Source organism: Rhinatrema bivittatum, chromosome 2 (assembly GCF_901001135.1).
Source record: "Rhinatrema bivittatum chromosome 2, aRhiBiv1.1, whole genome shotgun sequence".
Taxonomy (NCBI): Eukaryota; Metazoa; Chordata; class Amphibia; order Gymnophiona; family Rhinatrematidae; genus Rhinatrema; species Rhinatrema bivittatum.
The window spans coordinates 513,179,917-513,197,851 of NC_042616.1; the positions used below are offsets into that span (position 1 = coordinate 513,179,917).

At 55.3% G+C, this 17,935-nt stretch overlaps 1 protein-coding gene across 18 annotated transcripts in view; it reads right to left on the reverse strand.

Annotated features, from left to right (window-relative positions):
• The window catches only part of LOC115085116, a 76,037-nt gene extending 58,522 nt beyond the window's left edge, over positions 1 to 17,515 (reverse strand). For 14 of the 18 annotated variants that reach the window (XR_003854721.1, XR_003854725.1, XR_003854720.1 and 11 more), the window contains exons 1-4: positions 7,705 to 8,202; positions 5,353 to 5,903; positions 2,067 to 2,694; positions 1,467 to 1,619 (exon numbers count right to left, since the gene is read on the reverse strand). Coding sequence is in view for 1 of the 18 variants with exons in the window: in XM_029590745.1 (XP_029446605.1) it covers positions 1,475 to 1,619; positions 2,067 to 2,694; positions 5,353 to 5,903; positions 7,705 to 8,072 (1,692 nt within the window). In the remaining 17 variants the exon portion in view is untranslated. Of the gene's footprint in view, positions 1 to 1,466; positions 1,620 to 2,066; positions 2,695 to 5,352; positions 5,904 to 7,704; positions 8,203 to 8,451; positions 8,806 to 10,400; positions 10,548 to 10,993; positions 11,102 to 14,313; positions 15,055 to 16,655; positions 17,150 to 17,404 lie in introns of those variants that run through there. The other 4 variants (XR_003854733.1, XR_003854734.1, XR_003854735.1 and 1 more) reach the window with 4 other exon arrangements.
• Positions 17,516 to 17,935: the final 420 nt, after the last annotated feature.

A 17,935-nucleotide genomic window follows, 5' to 3' on the forward strand; every position in this document is an offset into this window, starting at 1 on the left:
AAACCATCTGAGAGAAAATGAATTCAGCCTGGAACCTAAGGCCGTTTGAATTGGGTGGGGAAATATGAATTCAGTATAACCAGTGGGACTTCTTGTAAATATTTAGCTGAATAAATGCATATACAGACGTCATAGCCATCCCCTAGATGGCCAAGGGCGCATAACACAGCTGTCGCCCTTGGCCTCCCCTCTTTAGTTTTGTTTGAAAAAGGGGTCCCAGCTTCTGTCTCTTGGGACCCCTGTGGTGAGGAACAGTGATAGGTGGAATACAGTCCAAGGAGAGGGGAGGTAGGCCTATTAGCATAGCAAGCCTGGTTGGTCACAACAGAAAAGGTGGGGGAGAAACCGAAAAAGTAATAACTCTGGCACGCCGTAGCTCACGGACGACCGCCCCTCCCACCCTTGACCACGCGACAACAGAGTAGGTAAACCAAGATAACTTTTATTAAGTGGAAGAAACGGCCACAGCCAAAATTAACATTATAACATTATTACTTTATATTGCAGCAGCTTAAACGCAATTGGCATTAGCTAAATGCCACGCCCTCACCGGTACCTTCCTTGTTCTTCCCACCCCAATGCTTTTTTGGAGACGGCAGCCCTCCATCCTTCCGCTCTGTGAAGGTGGTATACCATTGGCACCCCGTTCCGTGAATGCCAATCCCGCCTTCCGCTCCGTGAAGGGGAACACCCGCCACTGGCATCCCGCTCCGTGAACGCCTCCGTGGCTACTGCCGCTCCGTGCAGTATTCTGCCGCCTCCTCCCACCCCTGGCCTTGCGGGCCGCGGTTATTGCTTATGCCAGGCCTTCATTGGGCCACCCCCAGACCGGCCATTATCTCGGTCTCCGCCATGCTTAGTTATATCCATGCCCCCGCTTTCCCCCTATGCAAAGTCCTTGGTGCTGTGCTCCTCCCCTTCCCCCTCCCCCAACACCAAAAACTTCCCCCCTAAGCAGCGACACATCCCCTTATGCTCCGGTGAGGGCACCCGCCAAAGTAGGAAACAGTAAAACCTTATTTGTTTCCTACCCCCACTAATTAACTAAAGCTGCTGTGGCCGTTTGCAGGGCGAGGATGAAGATATCTACCCCAACGTCAGATAAGTGAACCCCATCTGGCCTATACATGCCTGAACATGAGAGCGAAATATCATCATGCTTGATGACATATCCCCCTATAGCTCTCAACCACGTCCCCACTTCTTTATTCAATTTGCGCCTGCTTTGTTCAATGGCTTTATGTGACCTCGCGTCCCTCCATACCAATCGGGGGATAATGTGGGACCACACCAATACCACGGCTGGCCATATAGCCTTAATTGCAGTCAAGTCCTTCTTGATCGTGATTATTAAGTCAATGTTTTTGACTGCGACCAAATCGTTACCACCCAAATGACAGATGATAATATCAGGCTGTGGTAGTTGCCTGGCGTATTGGAGGATGCAAGGCATTAGTTGGACCCACCTCGTCCCTCAGTTGCCGAGCCAGAATATGCTGGCCTTGCTACGAGGTATGCCCATCTGCTCGCTGGAGGTCTTTTTCTTGGTTCTAATGTGCGCCCAATAAATGTACGAGTGCCTCATGATCCATATCACTTTCGCGCTCCAGCTGACGAGTCTATGATAGACAAAATAAAACGGTTATGTGTAACAGGACGGTAAATATATATGTTTTTTATGTTTCCCAGTGAAACTGTTCATTGGGCTGTCTGGTTATTGGGCCGTATGTATGTTTTGAATTTACCGGATTTCCACCGCCCTAGCGCCTTAATTTGATCTTCGCTTAAACCGCTGCTGCTTGCGAAGGATGCTGCGCCTATTCGGAATGAATGTGTGTGATAATCTCCCGCGTCTTCCCCTATCTTTCCCAAGCCTTTGCGTAGTATACTGATAAACTGGTAACGCGATAGCGCGTTGCCATCTTTGTGTTTTAGAAAGGGCCCCCCCCCCCAGCGGGCGTACTTTGAGGTATTCTGTTGTAGCCCTTACGGGGCATATCTCCCCCGTATGAGCAGGGTATAATGTAATCCAGCGACCTACTGCCCGTTGATCAGTTTTTGCTCACCTGAGAAAGATCTGTACTGTCTCCTTAACCAGCCTTATGTTTTCAATCAGGAGACCCCCATCCGATGCCCTGATGGTCACCTTTGCCCTCGGGATAAGCTCGCTGTTTCTAAATGCACCAAAGAACATTAGTGAAAAAGCCACGGTCCATAACTTTACCTCATAATTGTCCCAAACTAGGCTGGGGAGCTCCTTTACCAGTGCTTGTAGCAGCATCGGTGTGATAGGCTTTCTGGCGTTCCTTCTAACTGGCTCTTGTCTCCTCCAACCCTCTAATATCTTTTTTATGAGAAAGGAGTTGCTAATGGTGCCTATACCCCATAGTTTTGAGACGAAAACAATAGCAGCTACGTGTTGCCCTGCCTGTGCTCTTGATACCCCAGAGTTCTTGAGGTAGAGCAAGAACTCTGTTACATTTCTCTCTGTCATTGTCCCCTGAACTTGCGTGTTTTTTGTTTGGCAAAATTTTTGGAACAAGCTCCAGCCGCGTGCATATGCTCTCCCCGTACTCTCTGCCAGAGCCGATCTCAATATGGAGGCGATTCCGGGCACCCTAATTCCCAAATCTGCGGAGGGATGCGATAAGGTTGCTGCTCTGCTTCCGGGGCCAGGAATCTGAAACGAGACCACTGACAACGAGACAATGCATCAGCGATGCAGTTAACTTCCCCCGGAACGTACTTAGCCTTAAAGACCAGGTTAATGCGCAGGCAGAGCAGTACTAAATGCCGCAATAGCCTAATGACCCTGGGGGAGTGAGCGGTGAGAGAATTTATCGCCTGTTCAACCGACATGTTGTCTGACCAAAAAACCACTCTTCTATTGTGGAAACATGCTTTCCACATGTGTATTGCTGCAACAATGGGGAACAATTCGAGAAAAGTGATGTCTCTGAGTAAGCCCATGGTTTCCCACTGTACTGGCCATCGTTCCGCGCACCATTTCCCCGCCAAATAGGCCCCAAATCCAGCGCTCCCCGCTGCGTCGGTGTAGAGCTGCAGCTCCCTATTGGTCGTGATTGGGTCCCTCCAAACTGTCTGCCCATTATATTCCCCCAGGAATGTCTTCCATACTATGAGGTCCTCCCTGAGCTCCTTGGTGATTCTAATGAAGTGATGGCTCTTGCGAATACCTGCTGTGGCTTGGGACAATCTTCTAATGAAGGGGCAACCCATGGGCATGATCTTGCAAGTGAAATTGAGGTGACCAATGAGTGACTGCATTTGTTTTAGCGTGATTTTGCGTGATTGTTCGGTAGTAGATATGTTGGCGCGTAACGCTTCTAGTTTTGTGGGCGGTAGGCGTGTGACCATTTGCAGAGTATCAATTTCGATACCGAGAAATGACAATTTTTGTGACGGTCCTTCTGATTTGTGCTTAGCTAGCGGAATACCTAATTCGTCAGCTTTCCGGGTGAATGCTTCGAGGGCTTGCGCACAGGCCTGTGTGTTCCTCTGGCCGGTAAACAGAAAATCATCCAAATAGTGTATGATTTTCCCTTTCCCGATGTCCTGCTCTACAGCCCATTGCACAAATGTGCTAAACCTTTCAAAGTAGGCGCAAGATATAGAGCAGCCCATCGGGAGGCATTTATCGAAGTAATATTTACCTCGGAATTGAAACCCCAACAGATGGAAGCAGCTTGGATGTATTGGAAGCAAGCGGAAGGCTGATTCAATGTCGGCTTTTGCCAACCATGCCCCTTGCCCCCAATGCCTCACCATGTCTAATGCCTGGTCGAATGAGGCGTAGGCGACCGAGCATGCTTCGGGGTCCAAGTAGTCATTCACTGAACCACCCTCTGGGAAGGATAAATGGTGAATCATTCGGAATTCCCCTGGCTCTTTTTTGGGAACCACCCCAAGAGGGGAAATCCTAAAATGAGGTAGAGGTTTGTCATTGAATGGGCCTTCCACCCTACCCATGTCGCTTTCTTTTTTAATTTTTAGTGCAATGACCTCTTCATTACTCCTCGCAGATAACAAATTCTTAGCCTCTGTGGCGGTTTCTGGCCCCATGAAAGGTATGTGAAAACCTTGGGAAAACCCTTCGTATAGCCATCTGGCCTCCTTGGGCTGATAACCCTTTAAACAGACCTGCAAGCTCTGTATATTAATGGGGGTAGGTGCTCTAATGAATTTATTGGTGCTCTATGTGGGGGATGGTTCCTCCCCTTGTGCATTTTGTTTGAGGGTGGCCTGCACCGCATCCCATGCAGGCGTGTCTGAATTTGCAGGCAGCAGCGAATCTGCAAAAACCAGAGTTGAACCTCCTACAGATGGGAGTCCCCCCACCCCTAAATCTAGTGGCTTGACCCCACCTTTGCCCTTGACGAAAGGGCTGACCTTGCCGAAATGGAAATCTTCCTGGAAAAGGGTGTTGGCGAGGAGTTAACCATGTACTCGGCTGGTATGCATTACCAGCGAAGCCAGGGACAACCTCCTGCACCGGTCGGTAAGGTGTGATTTTTGAGAGCCAGAGGTCAATATCCTTGCGATCCCAGTCTAAACATGGGTTCACAGCCATATTCCTTCTGAATTGCTCATCATACTCTAACCAAGCCGTACCGCCATACGTGCGATAAGCACCACAAATGACGTCCTGGTAAGCGAATAAGGAGCAACACTTTTCAGGAAATTTTTGACCTATGATGGATGACAGAATTTTGAATCCTGCTGACCAATTAGCTAGCGTCTTAGCGATGAAGGGTTTCTCCCTAGCTGATAGTTTGCACGCTTCGTGGCATTTGGGATCGGAACCCTCCCCTTCTTTCCTGAGCAGCTCGAATATATCTACATATTCGCTGCGCCATATTTTCTCTTTTAACGCTTCTGACACATGCGCGGTTAGTGAGCCCACGGTACATGTGTATTGTGCAGCGTTATTGCTATTCGTGGCTGAGCTACCAGTGGTATTGTGCCCAGTGGTCCCTAGCTGACCCATCGTTGTTCCAACAGCTGTAGCTGTGGCTGGGGATGGTGTTCCAACAGCTGTAGCTGTGGCTGGGGTTGGTGTTCCAACAGCTGTAGCTGTGGCTGGGGTTGGTGTCACAGGTAAAGTATCCCCCATGTGTCGTCCTGACCGCCCTGTTTCCTGTGGTGGGCTTGCGTTAGCATTACCCTGCCCATGCCAGTTATCAAAAATAGCTTTCATAGCAGCGAAAATGTCGTTAGGCGTGCCTTGTGGCCCCAGCCACACTTTGCTGCCATTCCTTAGCGGTGGGTAACTGGGCTGTGTTGGGGGTACCTGCGCATTAGCCTGGCCCCGGTTTAAATCAGGGTACTCACAGTTCTGTCCTTGCGGGTGCCCGTGTTGTCCATGAGCTGTCTGTTGACGTGCTGGTGGCTGGGTGTTGCCAGCTGAACTGTTGGAGCTGCCCGCTGCACCTTGCTGTGGACCGATGGGCACTGAGCCAGGGGACGGGCTATCGGTATGCGTTAAGGCATCCAGCATTGCCTTCAACCTGTCCGTGCCATGGATAGCAGCCGCTGACAAGGTTTGGTCCATGAGCTGACGTAGCTGTCTTTCGGTTCCATTGCCGTAGTTCTCTCGTGGCGGTGCTGCAGGGGTCGGTGCTGCCGGGGTCATGCCCCGTGGAGGGGGCTGCTCCGGTACATAGCAGCCCAAATGGCTGATGCTACGTGGTTGTCGTCTGCTTGCGGATTTCCTCTTCTTATTCCTCTGTGTCTTGGTCTTACGCTTTTCGACTTCTGGCGTTGCCGCAAAGTTTTCCTGCAATTTGCTTGGCTTCCGACGTGCTCGCTTGGCTGGAGCCTGAGCCTGGTCCGGCATAAGTGCGGACGGGCCGGAAGCCATAGCAAACTGAGTGGTAGCCATGCTGTGTAGACATATGAAATGGTTAGATCCCGCACAGTTTGGGGGGGACGGGACATATGAATAGGTAGCCAGACGTGGGTGTGCGCACACCTGCTAAGAAGGGGGTGGGGGAGGGGGCAGCCGGGGTCCGGGGGGGAGGGGTGCAGGGGCCTGGCGGGGGGTGGGGGCATGGCTGAGCCACAGGGAACGAGGCGCGCATAAGCCCGCCAGGGCTCAGCGGGGGGGGGGGGGGGGGGCGGGAGTGCAGGAGACTGGGGGGGGGCTGGGGCACAGGGGGGGGGGGCGGGGCAGCGGGGGCGTGCGTTTGCGCCCGCCAGGGCGGCAGGCTCACACCTGCTAAAAAAAAAAAAAAAAAAAGGGGGGGGGGGGGGCTGGGGGCAGCCGGGCATTGAGGGGGGGGGCTATGAGACAGACAGTACTGCATAAAATCCCCTGCCCCGTATCCTAAAATAGAAAACCAAATAGAAACCCAAATCCCAAGCCCCATCCAGCAGGGGGGGGGGGAAACCCCCAGGAGCGCCGGGTCCCGGGGGGGGGCAGGCGGGCGGGGAGCACGGGGGCCACAAGGGTGCGGGGACACCGACGAGCCGGGGGGGGGGGGGGGGGGGGGGGCCGCGGGCGTGTCGGGGCAACCAGGGGTCCCAGCTGGGAGCAAACGGAGCCGCGCTGCCAGGGGGCGGGGTGCCGTGGGTGGGGCCGCCCCCTGCTGTGCAGAGCTTGCCACGTGGGCACCACAGCAGGGGCAGCGGCAGCGCTGCCGAGGAGCGGGGCTGGGCGGGGATTTCGGCGCGGGGGGGGGGGGGGCTGCGAGAAAAGTGTGCTGCGGGGGCCGGCGAGGGGGGGGGCGAGCGAACATGAGCTGCACGGGACGCGGCGACTTTCAGGTGGATGGCGGGGGGGGGGGGGGGGGCGGGGCGGCCGCGAGGCTCGAGGGCCGCGGACGCCTGGGGGTAGGCCTCGGGGGAGGCAAGGTGCCTCATGGCTCGGACGCCTGGGGGTAGGCCTCGGGGGAGGCAAGGTGCCTCATGGCTCGGGCCGCGCCGCGCAGGGTTTTGAGGGCGGGCGCTCTAGCGGGTGGGGCCGGGCGGCGGAGCATGGCAGGCTAGGGGGACTCATGGCTCGGGCCGCGCTGGGATTTTTTTTTTTTTTGGGGGGGGGGGGGGGCTCTTGTGGGCGGTGCCGGGTGGCGGCGGCATGTATCAAGGGCTCGGGGGCCGCGTGGCCCGGTGAACGCCTTGGGGGGGGGCATCGGCTCCCGCTACGGGGGAGGCTAGGGGGGCTCATGTCTCGGGCCGGGACGCTCCGCGCTGGGTTTTGCGGGGGGGGGGGGGGGGGGGGGGAGCACTTGTGGACGGGGCCGGGCGGTGGCAGCATGGCAAAAAAGGGGGGGGGGGCTGCCGAGTGGAGCGGGGTTGCCTGGATTTTGGCCTGGCCTGGACCGCGGCGGCAGCATGGCAAAAAGGGGGGGCTGCGGGGTGCCGGGTATAGCGGGGTTGCCTGGATTTTTGGCGGCTCCCGGGTGGGGAAAAGGCTAAGGCTGTGCGGCGGGGCAGTGCATGGCTGGGGAGCCGCGAGGTTCGGGGGGGGGGGGGGGGGGCAGGCGAGGGTAAAAGGGGGGGGGGTGGCCGAGGCCGCATTGCTCGTGGGCCGCGTGGCTCCAGGAGGGGAGCAGCTACGGGGGCCAGGCTGGGCGACTGCTGGGAGGCATGGGTGGTAGCGGGGAAATACAGGAAAGGAAAAAACAAAGGAAAGCGGCGGGTGGGAGCAGGGCAAATCGACTGCGAAAATCATGCAGGGCTTACCTGGTCGCTCTGGTCGTGAAATTTTCAGCTCTGGTAGCAAAATTTTCAGCAGAGGAAAACTGCTTGGAGGCTGCCATCGGAGGACCTTCCGTCTCTGCTTTGCCTGCGCTGGGTTCGCTGAAGTCAGTTCTGCTGCAGCTCCTCCGCGCTGGAGTCGGCTTTGAATCGGAGAAGAATTCTTCCGGCTGCCTTCCTGTAACAGTGATCGCCTCCTGGAGCTCTGATTCCTCTTCGCTGAGGCTGGAGGTTAGTTGCTCTTCGTTGCTCTCGATTCCAGGCTGCAAGGGGAAAGAGGGAAAAGAAGTCTGGCAGGGTAAGAGCCAAAATGTGTTGGGGGAGGTTGAAATGAGGAAGATGTATGTACTCATCCTGTTAGCACAATTCCCCCCCCCTCCGCATATACTGAAGGTGAACCTGCGGAGAAGGGGGTGACTGGGAGGGTGAGAGCAAGGAACGGGGACTCGATGCAGGAAAAGTCAGAAGGGAGAGGCGTACTGAAGTCTCTTCCCCCCCCCCCCCCCCAGCTCCGGGACCTCCTCCTCCTCCTCTTGTTAGTATCCCTGTCAAGCCTTCTATTTAAACAGACTGTATAGGGAAAATAAAAAGCGAAAGAAAAAAAGAAACCACAACGGCGACGAAGACTCCAGAAAACAAACAAACACACACACAAAAAAAAAAAGGCAGAAAGGGCTTTGCTCTAGTCTATCCGCAGCCTAAGCCTGCCCTCACGGGGGCGAACTTGATCACCTGCAGCTGAGACCGAGACCCGGCTGTCAAGTAGGAAGTGCAGCGGCGGCGGCCGCGCGCGTGCTTGCTGTCACTGTGTCAGCGAGGGTCCGCGTGTGTGCGCCCGGGCTCCCGCCGCCGCCGCTGACTGATGGGCAGCGCCTGCCGCTGCTCGGAGCGTTCGCGCTTCTCTGCGGTGCCGACTGCTTGCTGACGAGGGAGGCTCTGGGCCGGCAGCCGCACGGACGCAGCCCGCAGGAGGAGGAGGGGAGGGGAGGGGGGGGGGACCCAGACTTGCATCTCACGGTAAGTTGGCGTGCCTGCTTTTACTGAACGGTGCGTGGAAGGGGGATGAAGGGAATCGTGTATTTATGTCTGAAAAGAATGAGGAACAGGAAGGGTAAATTAAAACAAAAACAAAAACAAAAACCCAACTGAAACAAAACCAAACCAAGGCTGCTCAGCTTTCCTTTAGAACCAGCGTATGGCATCCTATGCTATTTAAAACCATCTGAGAGAAAATGAATTCAGCCTGGAACCTAAGGCCGTTTGAATTGGGTGGGGAAATATGAATTCAGTATAACCAGTGGGACTTCTTGTAAATATTTAGCTGAATAAATGCATATACAGACGTCATAGCCATCCCCTAGATGGCCAAGGGCGCATAACACAGCTGTCGCCCTTGGCCTCCCCTCTTTAGTTTTGTTTGAAAAAGGGGTCCCAGCTTCTGTCTCTTGGGACCCCTGTGGTGAGGAACAGTGATAGGTGGAATACAGTCCAAGGAGAGGGGAGGTAGGCCAATTAGCATAGCAAGCCTGGTTGGTCACAACAGAAAAGGTGGGGGAGAAACCGAAAAAGTAATAACTCTGGCACGCCGTAGCTCACGGACGACCGCCCCTCCCACCCTTGACCACGCGACAACAGAGTAGGTAAACCAAGATAACTTTTATTAAGTGGAAGAAACGGCCACAGCCAAAATTAACATTATAACATTATTACTTTATATTGCAGCAGCTTAAACGCAATTGGCATTAGCTAAATGCCACGCCCTCACCGGTACCTTCCTTGTTCTTCCCACCCCAATGCTTTTTTGGAGACGGCAGCCCTCCATCCTTCCGCTCTGTGAAGGTGGTATACCATTGGCACCCCGTTCCGTGAATGCCAATCCCGCCTTCCGCTCCGTGAAGGGGAACACCCGCCACTGGCATCCCGCTCCGTGAACGCCTCCGTGGCTACTGCCGCTCCGTGCAGTATTCTGCCGCCTCCTCCCACCCCTGGCCTTGCGGGCCGCGGTTATTGCTTATGCCAGGCCTTCATTGGGCCACCCCCAGACCGGCCATTATCTCGGTCTCCGCCATGCTTAGTTATATCCATGCCCCCGCTTTCCCCCTATGCAAAGTCCTTGGTGCTGTGCTCCTCCCCTTCCCCCTCCCCCAACACCAAAAACTTCCCCCCTAAGCAGCGACACATCCCCTTATGCTCCGGTGAGGGCACCCGCCAAAGTAGGAAACAGTAAAACCTTATTTGTTTCCTACCCCCACTAATTAACTAAAGCTGCTGTGGCCGTTTGCAGGGCGAGGATGAAGATATCTACCCCAACGTCAGATAAGTGAACCCCATCTGGCCTATACATGCCTGAACATGAGAGCGAAATATCATCATGCTTGATGACATATCCCCCTATAGCTCTCAACCACGTCCCCACTTCTTTATTCAATTTGCGCCTGCTTTGTTCAATGGCTTTATGTGACCTCGCGTCCCTCCATACCAATCGGGGGATAATGTGGGACCACACCAATACCACGGCTGGCCATATAGCCTTAATTGCAGTCAAGTCCTTCTTGATCGTGATTATTAAGTCAATGTTTTTGACTGCGACCAAATCGTTACCACCCAAATGACAGATGATAATATCAGGCTGTGGTAGTTGCCTGGCGTATTGGAGGATGCAAGGCATTAGTTGGACCCACCTCGTCCCTCAGTTGCCGAGCCAGAATATGCTGGCCTTGCTACGAGGTATGCCCATCTGCTCGCTGGAGGTCTTTTTCTTGGTTCTAATGTGCGCCCAATAAATGTACCCCATGATCCATATCACTTTCGCGCTCCAGCTGACGAGTCTATGATAGACAAAATAAAACGGTTATGTGTAACAGGACGGTAAATATATATGTTTTTTATGTTTCCCAGTGAAACTGTTCATTGGGCTGTCTGGTTATTGGGCCGTATGTATGTTTTGAATTTACCGGATTTCCACCGCCCTAGCGCCTTAATTTGATCTTCGCTTAAACCGCTGCTGCTTGCGAAGGATGCTGCGCCTATTCGGAATGAATGTGTGTGATAATCTCCCGCGTCTTCCCCTATCTTTCCCAAGCCTTTGCGTAGTATACTGATAAACTGGTAACGCGATAGCGCGTTGCCATCTTTGTGTTTTAGAAAGGGCCCCCCCCCCAGCGGGCGTACTTTGAGGTATTCTGTTGTAGCCCTTACGGGGCATATCTCCCCCGTATGAGCAGGGTATAATGTAATCCAGCGACCTACTGCCCGTTGATCAGTTTTTGCTCACCTGAGAAAGATCTGTACTGTCTCCTTAACCAGCCTTATGTTTTCAATCAGGAGACCCCCATCCGATGCCCTGATGGTCACCTTTGCCCTCGGGATAAGCTCGCTGTTTCTAAATGCACCAAAGAACATTAGTGAAAAAGCCACGGTCCATAACTTTACCTCATAATTGTCCCAAACTAGGCTGGGGAGCTCCTTTACCAGTGCTTGTAGCAGCATCGGTGTGATAGGCTTTCTGGCGTTCCTTCTAACTGGCTCTTGTCTCCTCCAACCCTCTAATATCTTTTTTATGAGAAAGGAGTTGCTAATGGTGCCTATACCCCATAGTTTTGAGACGAAAACAATAGCAGCTACGTGTTGCCCTGCCTGTGCTCTTGATACCCCAGAGTTCTTGAGGTAGAGCAAGAACTCTGTTACATTTCTCTCTGTCATTGTCCCCTGAACTTGCGTGTTTTTGTTTGGCAAAATTTTTGGAACAAGCTCCAGCCGCGTGCATATGCTCTCCCCGTACTCTCTGCCAGAGCCGATCTCAATATGGAGGCGATTCCGGGCACCCTAATTCCCAAATCTGCGGAGGGATGCGATAAGGTTGCTGCTCTGCTTCCGGGGCCAGGAATCTGAAACGAGACCACTGACAACGAGACAATGCATCAGCGATGCAGTTAACTTCCCCCGGAACGTACTTAGCCTTAAAGACCAGGTTAATGCGCAGGCAGAGCAGTACTAAATGCCGCAATAGCCTAATGACCCTGGGGGAGTGAGCGGTGAGAGAATTTATCGCCTGTTCAACCGACATGTTGTCTGACCAAAAAACCACTCTTCTATTGTGGAAACATGCTTTCCACATGTGTATTGCTGCAACAATGGGGAACAATTCGAGAAAAGTGATGTCTCTGAGTAAGCCCATGGTTTCCCACTGTACTGGCCATCGTTCCGCGCACCATTTCCCCGCCAAATAGGCCCCAAATCCAGCGCTCCCCGCTGCGTCGGTTGTAGAGCTGCAGCTCCCTATTGGTCGTGATTGGGTCCCTCCAAACTGTCTGCCCATTATATTCCCCCAGGAATGTCTTCCATACTATGAGGTCCTCCCTGAGCTCCTTGGTGATTCTAATGAAGTGATGGCTCTTGCGAATACCTGCTGTGGCTTGGGACAATCTTCTAATGAAGGGGCAACCCATGGGCATGATCTTGCAAGTGAAATTGAGGTGACCAATGAGTGACTGCATTTGTTTTAGCGTGATTTTGCGTGATTGTTCGGTAGTAGATATGTTGGCGCGTAACGCTTCTAGTTTTGTGGGCGGTAGGCGTGTGACCATTTGCAGAGTATCAATTTCGATACCGAGAAATGACAATTTTTGTGACGGTCCTTCTGATTTGTGCTTAGCTAGCGGAATACCTAATTCGTCAGCTTTCCGGGTGAATGCTTCGAGGGCTTGCGCACAGGCCTGTGTGTTCCTCTGGCCGGTAAACAGAAAATCATCCAAATAGTGTATGATTTTCCCTTTCCCGATGTCCTGCTCTACAGCCCATTGCACAAATGTGCTAAACCTTTCAAAGTAGGCGCAAGATATAGAGCAGCCCATCGGGAGGCATTTATCGAAGTAATATTTACCTCGGAATTGAAACCCCAACAGATGGAAGCAGCTTGGATGTATTGGAAGCAAGCGGAAGGCTGATTCAATGTCGGCTTTTGCCAACCATGCCCCTTGCCCCCAATGCCTCACCATGTCTAATGCCTGGTCGAATGAGGCGTAGGCGACCGAGCATGCTTCGGGGTCCAAGTAGTCATTCACTGAACCACCCTCTGGGAAGGATAAATGGTGAATCATTCGGAATTCCCCTGGCTCTTTTTTGGGAACCACCCCAAGAGGGGAAATCCTAAAATGAGGTAGAGGTTTGTCATTGAATGGGCCTTCCACCCTACCCATGTCGCTTTCTTTTTTAATTTTTAGTGCAATGACCTCTTCATTACTCCTCGCAGATAACAAATTCTTAGCCTCTGTGGCGGTTTCTGGCCCCATGAAAGGTATGTGAAAACCTTGGGAAAACCCTTCGTATAGCCATCTGGCCTCCTTGGGCTGATAACCCTTTAAACAGACCTGCAAGCTCTGTATATTAATGGGGGTAGGTGCTCTAATGAATTTATTGGTGCTCTGTGTGGGGGATGGTTCCTCCCCTTGTGCATTTTGTTTGAGGGTGGCCTGCACCGCATCCCATGCAGGCGTGTCTGAATTTGCAGGCAGCAGCGAATCTGCAAAAACCAGAGTTGAACCTCCTACAGATGGGAGTCCCCCCACCCCTAAATCTAGTGGCTTGACCCCACCTTTGCCCTTGACGAAAGGGCTGACCTTGCCGAAATGGAAATCTTCCTGGAAAAGGGTGTTGGCGAGGAGTTAACCATGTACTCGGCTGGTATGCATTACCAGCGAAGCCAGGGACAACCTCCTGCACCGGTCGGTAAGGTGTGATTTTTGAGAGCCAGAGGTCAATATCCTTGCGATCCCAGTCTAAACATGGGTTCACAGCCATATTCCTTCTGAATTGCTCATCATACTCTAACCAAGCCGTACCGCCATACGTGCGATAAGCACCACAAATGACGTCCTGGTAAGCGAATAAGGAGCAACACTTTTCAGGAAATTTTTGACCTATGATGGATGACAGAATTTTGAATCCTGCTGACCAATTAGCTAGCGTCTTAGCGATGAAGGGTTTCTCCCTAGCTGATAGTTTGCACGCTTCGTGGCATTTGGGATCGGAACCCTCCCCTTCTTTCCTGAGCAGCTCGAATATATCTACATATTCGCTGCGCCATATTTTCTCTTTTAACGCTTCTGACACATGCGCGGTTAGTGAGCCCACGGTACATGTGTATTGTGCAGCGTTATTGCTATTCGTGGCTGAGCTACCAGTGGTATTGTGCCCAGTGGTCCCTAGCTGACCCATCGTTGTTCCAACAGCTGTAGCTGTGGCTGGGGATGGTGTTCCAACAGCTGTAGCTGTGGCTGGGGTTGGTGTTCCAACAGCTGTAGCTGTGGCTGGGGTTGGTGTTCCAACAGCTGTAGCTGTGGCTGGGGTTGGTGTCACAGGTAAAGTATCCCCCATGTGTCGTCCTGACCGCCCTGTTTCCTGTGGTGGGCTTGCGTTAGCATTACCCTGCCCATGCCAGTTATCAAAAATAGCTTTCATAGCAGCGAAAATGTCGTTAGGCGTGCCTTGTGGCCCCAGCCACACTTTGCTGCCATTCCTTAGCGGTGGGTAACTGGGCTGTGTTGGGGGGTACCTGCGCATTAGCCTGGCCCCGGTTTAAATCAGGGTACTCACAGTTCTGTCCTTGCGGGTGCCCGTGTTGTCCATGAGCTGTCTGTTGACGTGCTGGTGGCTGGGTGTTGCCAGCTGAACTGTTGGAGCTGCCCGCTGCACCTTGCTGTGGACCGATGGGCACTGAGCCAGGGGACGGGCTATCGGTATGCGTTAAGGCATCCAGCATTGCCTTCAACCTGTCCGTGCCATGGATAGCAGCCGCTGACAAGGTTTGGTCCATGAGCTGACGTAGCTGTCTTTCGGTTCCATTGCCGTAGTTCTCTCGTGGCGGTGCTGCAGGGGTCGGTGCTGCCGGGGTCATGCCCCGTGGAGGGGGCTGCTCCGGTACATAGCAGCCCAAATGGCTGATGCTACGTGGTTGTCGTCTGCTTGCGGATTTCCTCTTCTTATTCCTCTGTGTCTTGGTCTTACGCTTTTCGACTTCTGGCGTTGCCGCAAAGTTTTCCTGCAATTTGCTTGGCTTCCGACGTGCTCGCTTGGCTGGAGCCTGAGCCTGGTCCGGCATAAGTGCGGACGGGCCGGAAGCCATAGCAAACTGAGTGGTAGCCATGCTGTGTAGACATATGAAATGGTTAGATCCCGCACAGTTTGGGGGGGACGGGACATATGAATAGGTAGCCAGACGTGGGTGTGCGCACACCTGCTAAGAAGGGGGTGGGGGAGGGGGCAGCCGGGGTCCGGGGGGGAGGGGTGCAGGGGCCTGGCGGGGGGTGGGGGCATGGCTGAGCCACAGGGAACGAGGCGCGCATAAGCCCGCCAGGGCTCAGCGGGGGGGGGGGGGGGGGGGCGGGAGTGCAGGAGACTGGGGGGGGGCTGGGGCACAGGGGGGGGGGGGCGGGCAGCGGGGGCGTGCGTTTGCGCCCGCCAGGGCGGCAGGCTCACACCTGCTAAAAAAAAAAAAAAAAAAGGGGGGGGGGGGGGGGGCTGGGGGCAGCCGGGCATTGAGGGGGGGGGGCTATGAGACAGACAGTACTGCATAAAATCCCCTGCCCCGTATCCTAAAATAGAAAACCAAATAGAAACCCAAATCCCAAGCCCCATCCAGCAGGGGGGGGGGGAAACCCCCAGGAGCGCCGGGTCCCGGGGGGGGGGCAGGCGGGCGGGGAGCACGGGGGCCACAAGGGTGCGGGACACCGACGAGCCGGGGGGGGGGGGGGGGGGCCGCGGGCGTGTCGGGGCAACCAGGGGTCCCAGCTGGGAGCAAACGGAGCCGCGCTGCCAGGGGGCGGGGGTGCCGTGGGTGGGGCCGCCCCCTGCTGTGCAGAGCTTGCCACGTGGGCACCACAGCAGGGGCAGCGGCAGCGCTGCCGAGGAGCGGGGCTGGGCGGGGATTTCGGCGCGGGGGGGGGGGGCTGCGAGAAAGTGTGCTGCGGGGGCCGGCGAGGGGGGGGGCGAGCGAACATGAGCTGCCCGGGACGCGGCGACTTTCAGGTGGATGGCGGGGGGGGGGGGGGGGGCGGGGCGGCCGCGAGGCTCGAGGGCGCGGACGCCTGGGGGTAGGCCTCGGGGGAGGCAATGTGCCTCATGGCTCGGACGCCTGGGGGTAGGCCTCGGGGGAGGCAAGGTGCCTCATGGCTCGGGCCGCGCCGCGCAGGGTTTTTGAGGGCGGGCGCTCTAGCGGGTGGGGCCGGCGGCGGAGCATGGCAGGCTAGGGGGACTCATGGCTCGGGCCGCGCTGGGATTTTTTTTTTTTTGGGGGGGGGGGGGGGCTCTTGTGGGCGGTGCCGGGTGGCGGCGGCATGTATCAAGGGCTCGGGGGCCGCGTGGCCCGGTGTGAACGCCTTGGGGGGGGGCATCGGCTCCCGCTACGGGGGAGGCTAGGGGGCTCATGTCTCGGGCCGGGACGCTCCGCGCTGGGTTTTGCGGGGGGGGGGGGGGGGGGGAGCACTTGTGGACGGGGCCGGGCGGTGGCAGCATGGCAAAAAAGGGGGGGGGGGCTGCCGAGTGGAGCGGGGTTGCCTGGATTTTGGCCTGGCCTGGACCGCGGCGGCAGCATGGCAAAAAGGGGGGCTGCGGGGTGCCGGGTATAGCGGGGTTGCCTGGATTTTTGGCGGCTCCCGGGTGGGGAAAAGGCTAAGGCTGTGCGGCGGGGCAGTGCATGGCTGGGGAGCCGCGAGGTTCGGGGGGGGGGGGGGGACAGGCGAGGGAAAAAGGGGGGGGGGGGGCCGAGGCCGCATTGCTCGTGGGCCGCGTGGCTCCAGGAGGGGAGCAGCTACGGGGGCCAGGCTGGGCGACTGCTGGGAGGCATGGGTGGTAGCGGGGAAATACAGGAAAGGAAAAAACAAAGGAAAGCGGCGGGTGGGAGCAGGGCAAATCGACTGCGAAAATCATGCAGGGCTTACCTGGTCGCTCTGGTCGTGAAATTTTCAGCTCTGGTAGCAAAATTTTCAGCAGAGGAAAACTGCTTGGAGGCTGCCATCGGAGGACCTTCCGTCTCTGCTTTGCCTGCGCTGGGTTCGCTGAAGTCAGTTCTGCTGCAGCTCCTCCGCGCTGGAGTCGGCTTTGAATCGGAGAAGAATTCTTCCGGCTGCCTTCCTGTAACAGTGATCGCCTCCTGGAGCTCTGATTCCTCTTCGCTGAGGCTGGAGGTTAGTTGCTCTTCGTTGCTCTCGATTCCAGGCTGCAAGGGGAAAGAGGGAAAAGAAGTCTGGCAGGGTAAGAGCCAAAATGTGTTGGGGGAGGTTGAAATGAGGAAGATGTATGTACTCATCCTGTTAGCACAATTCCCCCCCCCTCCGCATATACTGAAGGTGAACCTGCGGAGAAGGGGGTGACTGGGAGGGTGAGAGCAAGGAACGGGGACTCGATGCAGGAAAAGTCAGAAGGGAGAGGCGTACTGAAGTCTCTTCCCCCCCCCCCCCCCCCAGCTCCGGGACCTCCTCCTCCTCCTCTTGTTAGTATCCCTGTCAAGCCTTCTATTTAAACAGACTGTATAGGGAAAATAAAAAGCGAAAGAAAAAAAGAAACCACAACGGCGACGAAGACTCCAGAAAACAAACAAACACACACACAAAAAAAAAAAAGGCAGAAAGGGCTTTGCTCTAGTCTATCCGCAGCCTAAGCCTGCCCTCACGGGGGCGAACTTGATCACCTGCAGCTGAGACCGAGACCCGGCTGTCAAGTAGGAAGTGCAGCGGCGGTGGCCGCTCGCGTGCTTGCTGTCACTGTGTCAGCGAGGGTCCGCGTGTGTGCGCCCGGGCTCCCGCCGCCGCCGCTGACTGACGGGCAGCGCCTGCCGCTGCTCGGAGCGTTCGCGCTTCTCTGCGGTGCCGATTGCTCGCTGACGAGGGAGGCTCTGGGCCGGCAGCCGCACGGACGCAGCCCGCAGGAGGAGGAGGAGAGGGGAGGGGGGGGGACCCAGACTTGCATCTCACGGTAAGTTGGCGTGCCTGCTTTTACTGAACGGTGCGTGGAAGGGGGATGAAGGGAATCGTGTATTTATGTCTGAAAAGAATGAGGAACAGGAAGGGTAAATTAAAAAAAAAACAAAAACAAAAACCCAACTGAAACAAAACCAAACCAAGGCTGCTCAGCTTTCCTTTAGAACCAGCGTATGGCATCCTATGCTATTTAAAACCATCTGAGAGAAAATGAATTCAGCCTGGAACCTAAGGCCGTTTGA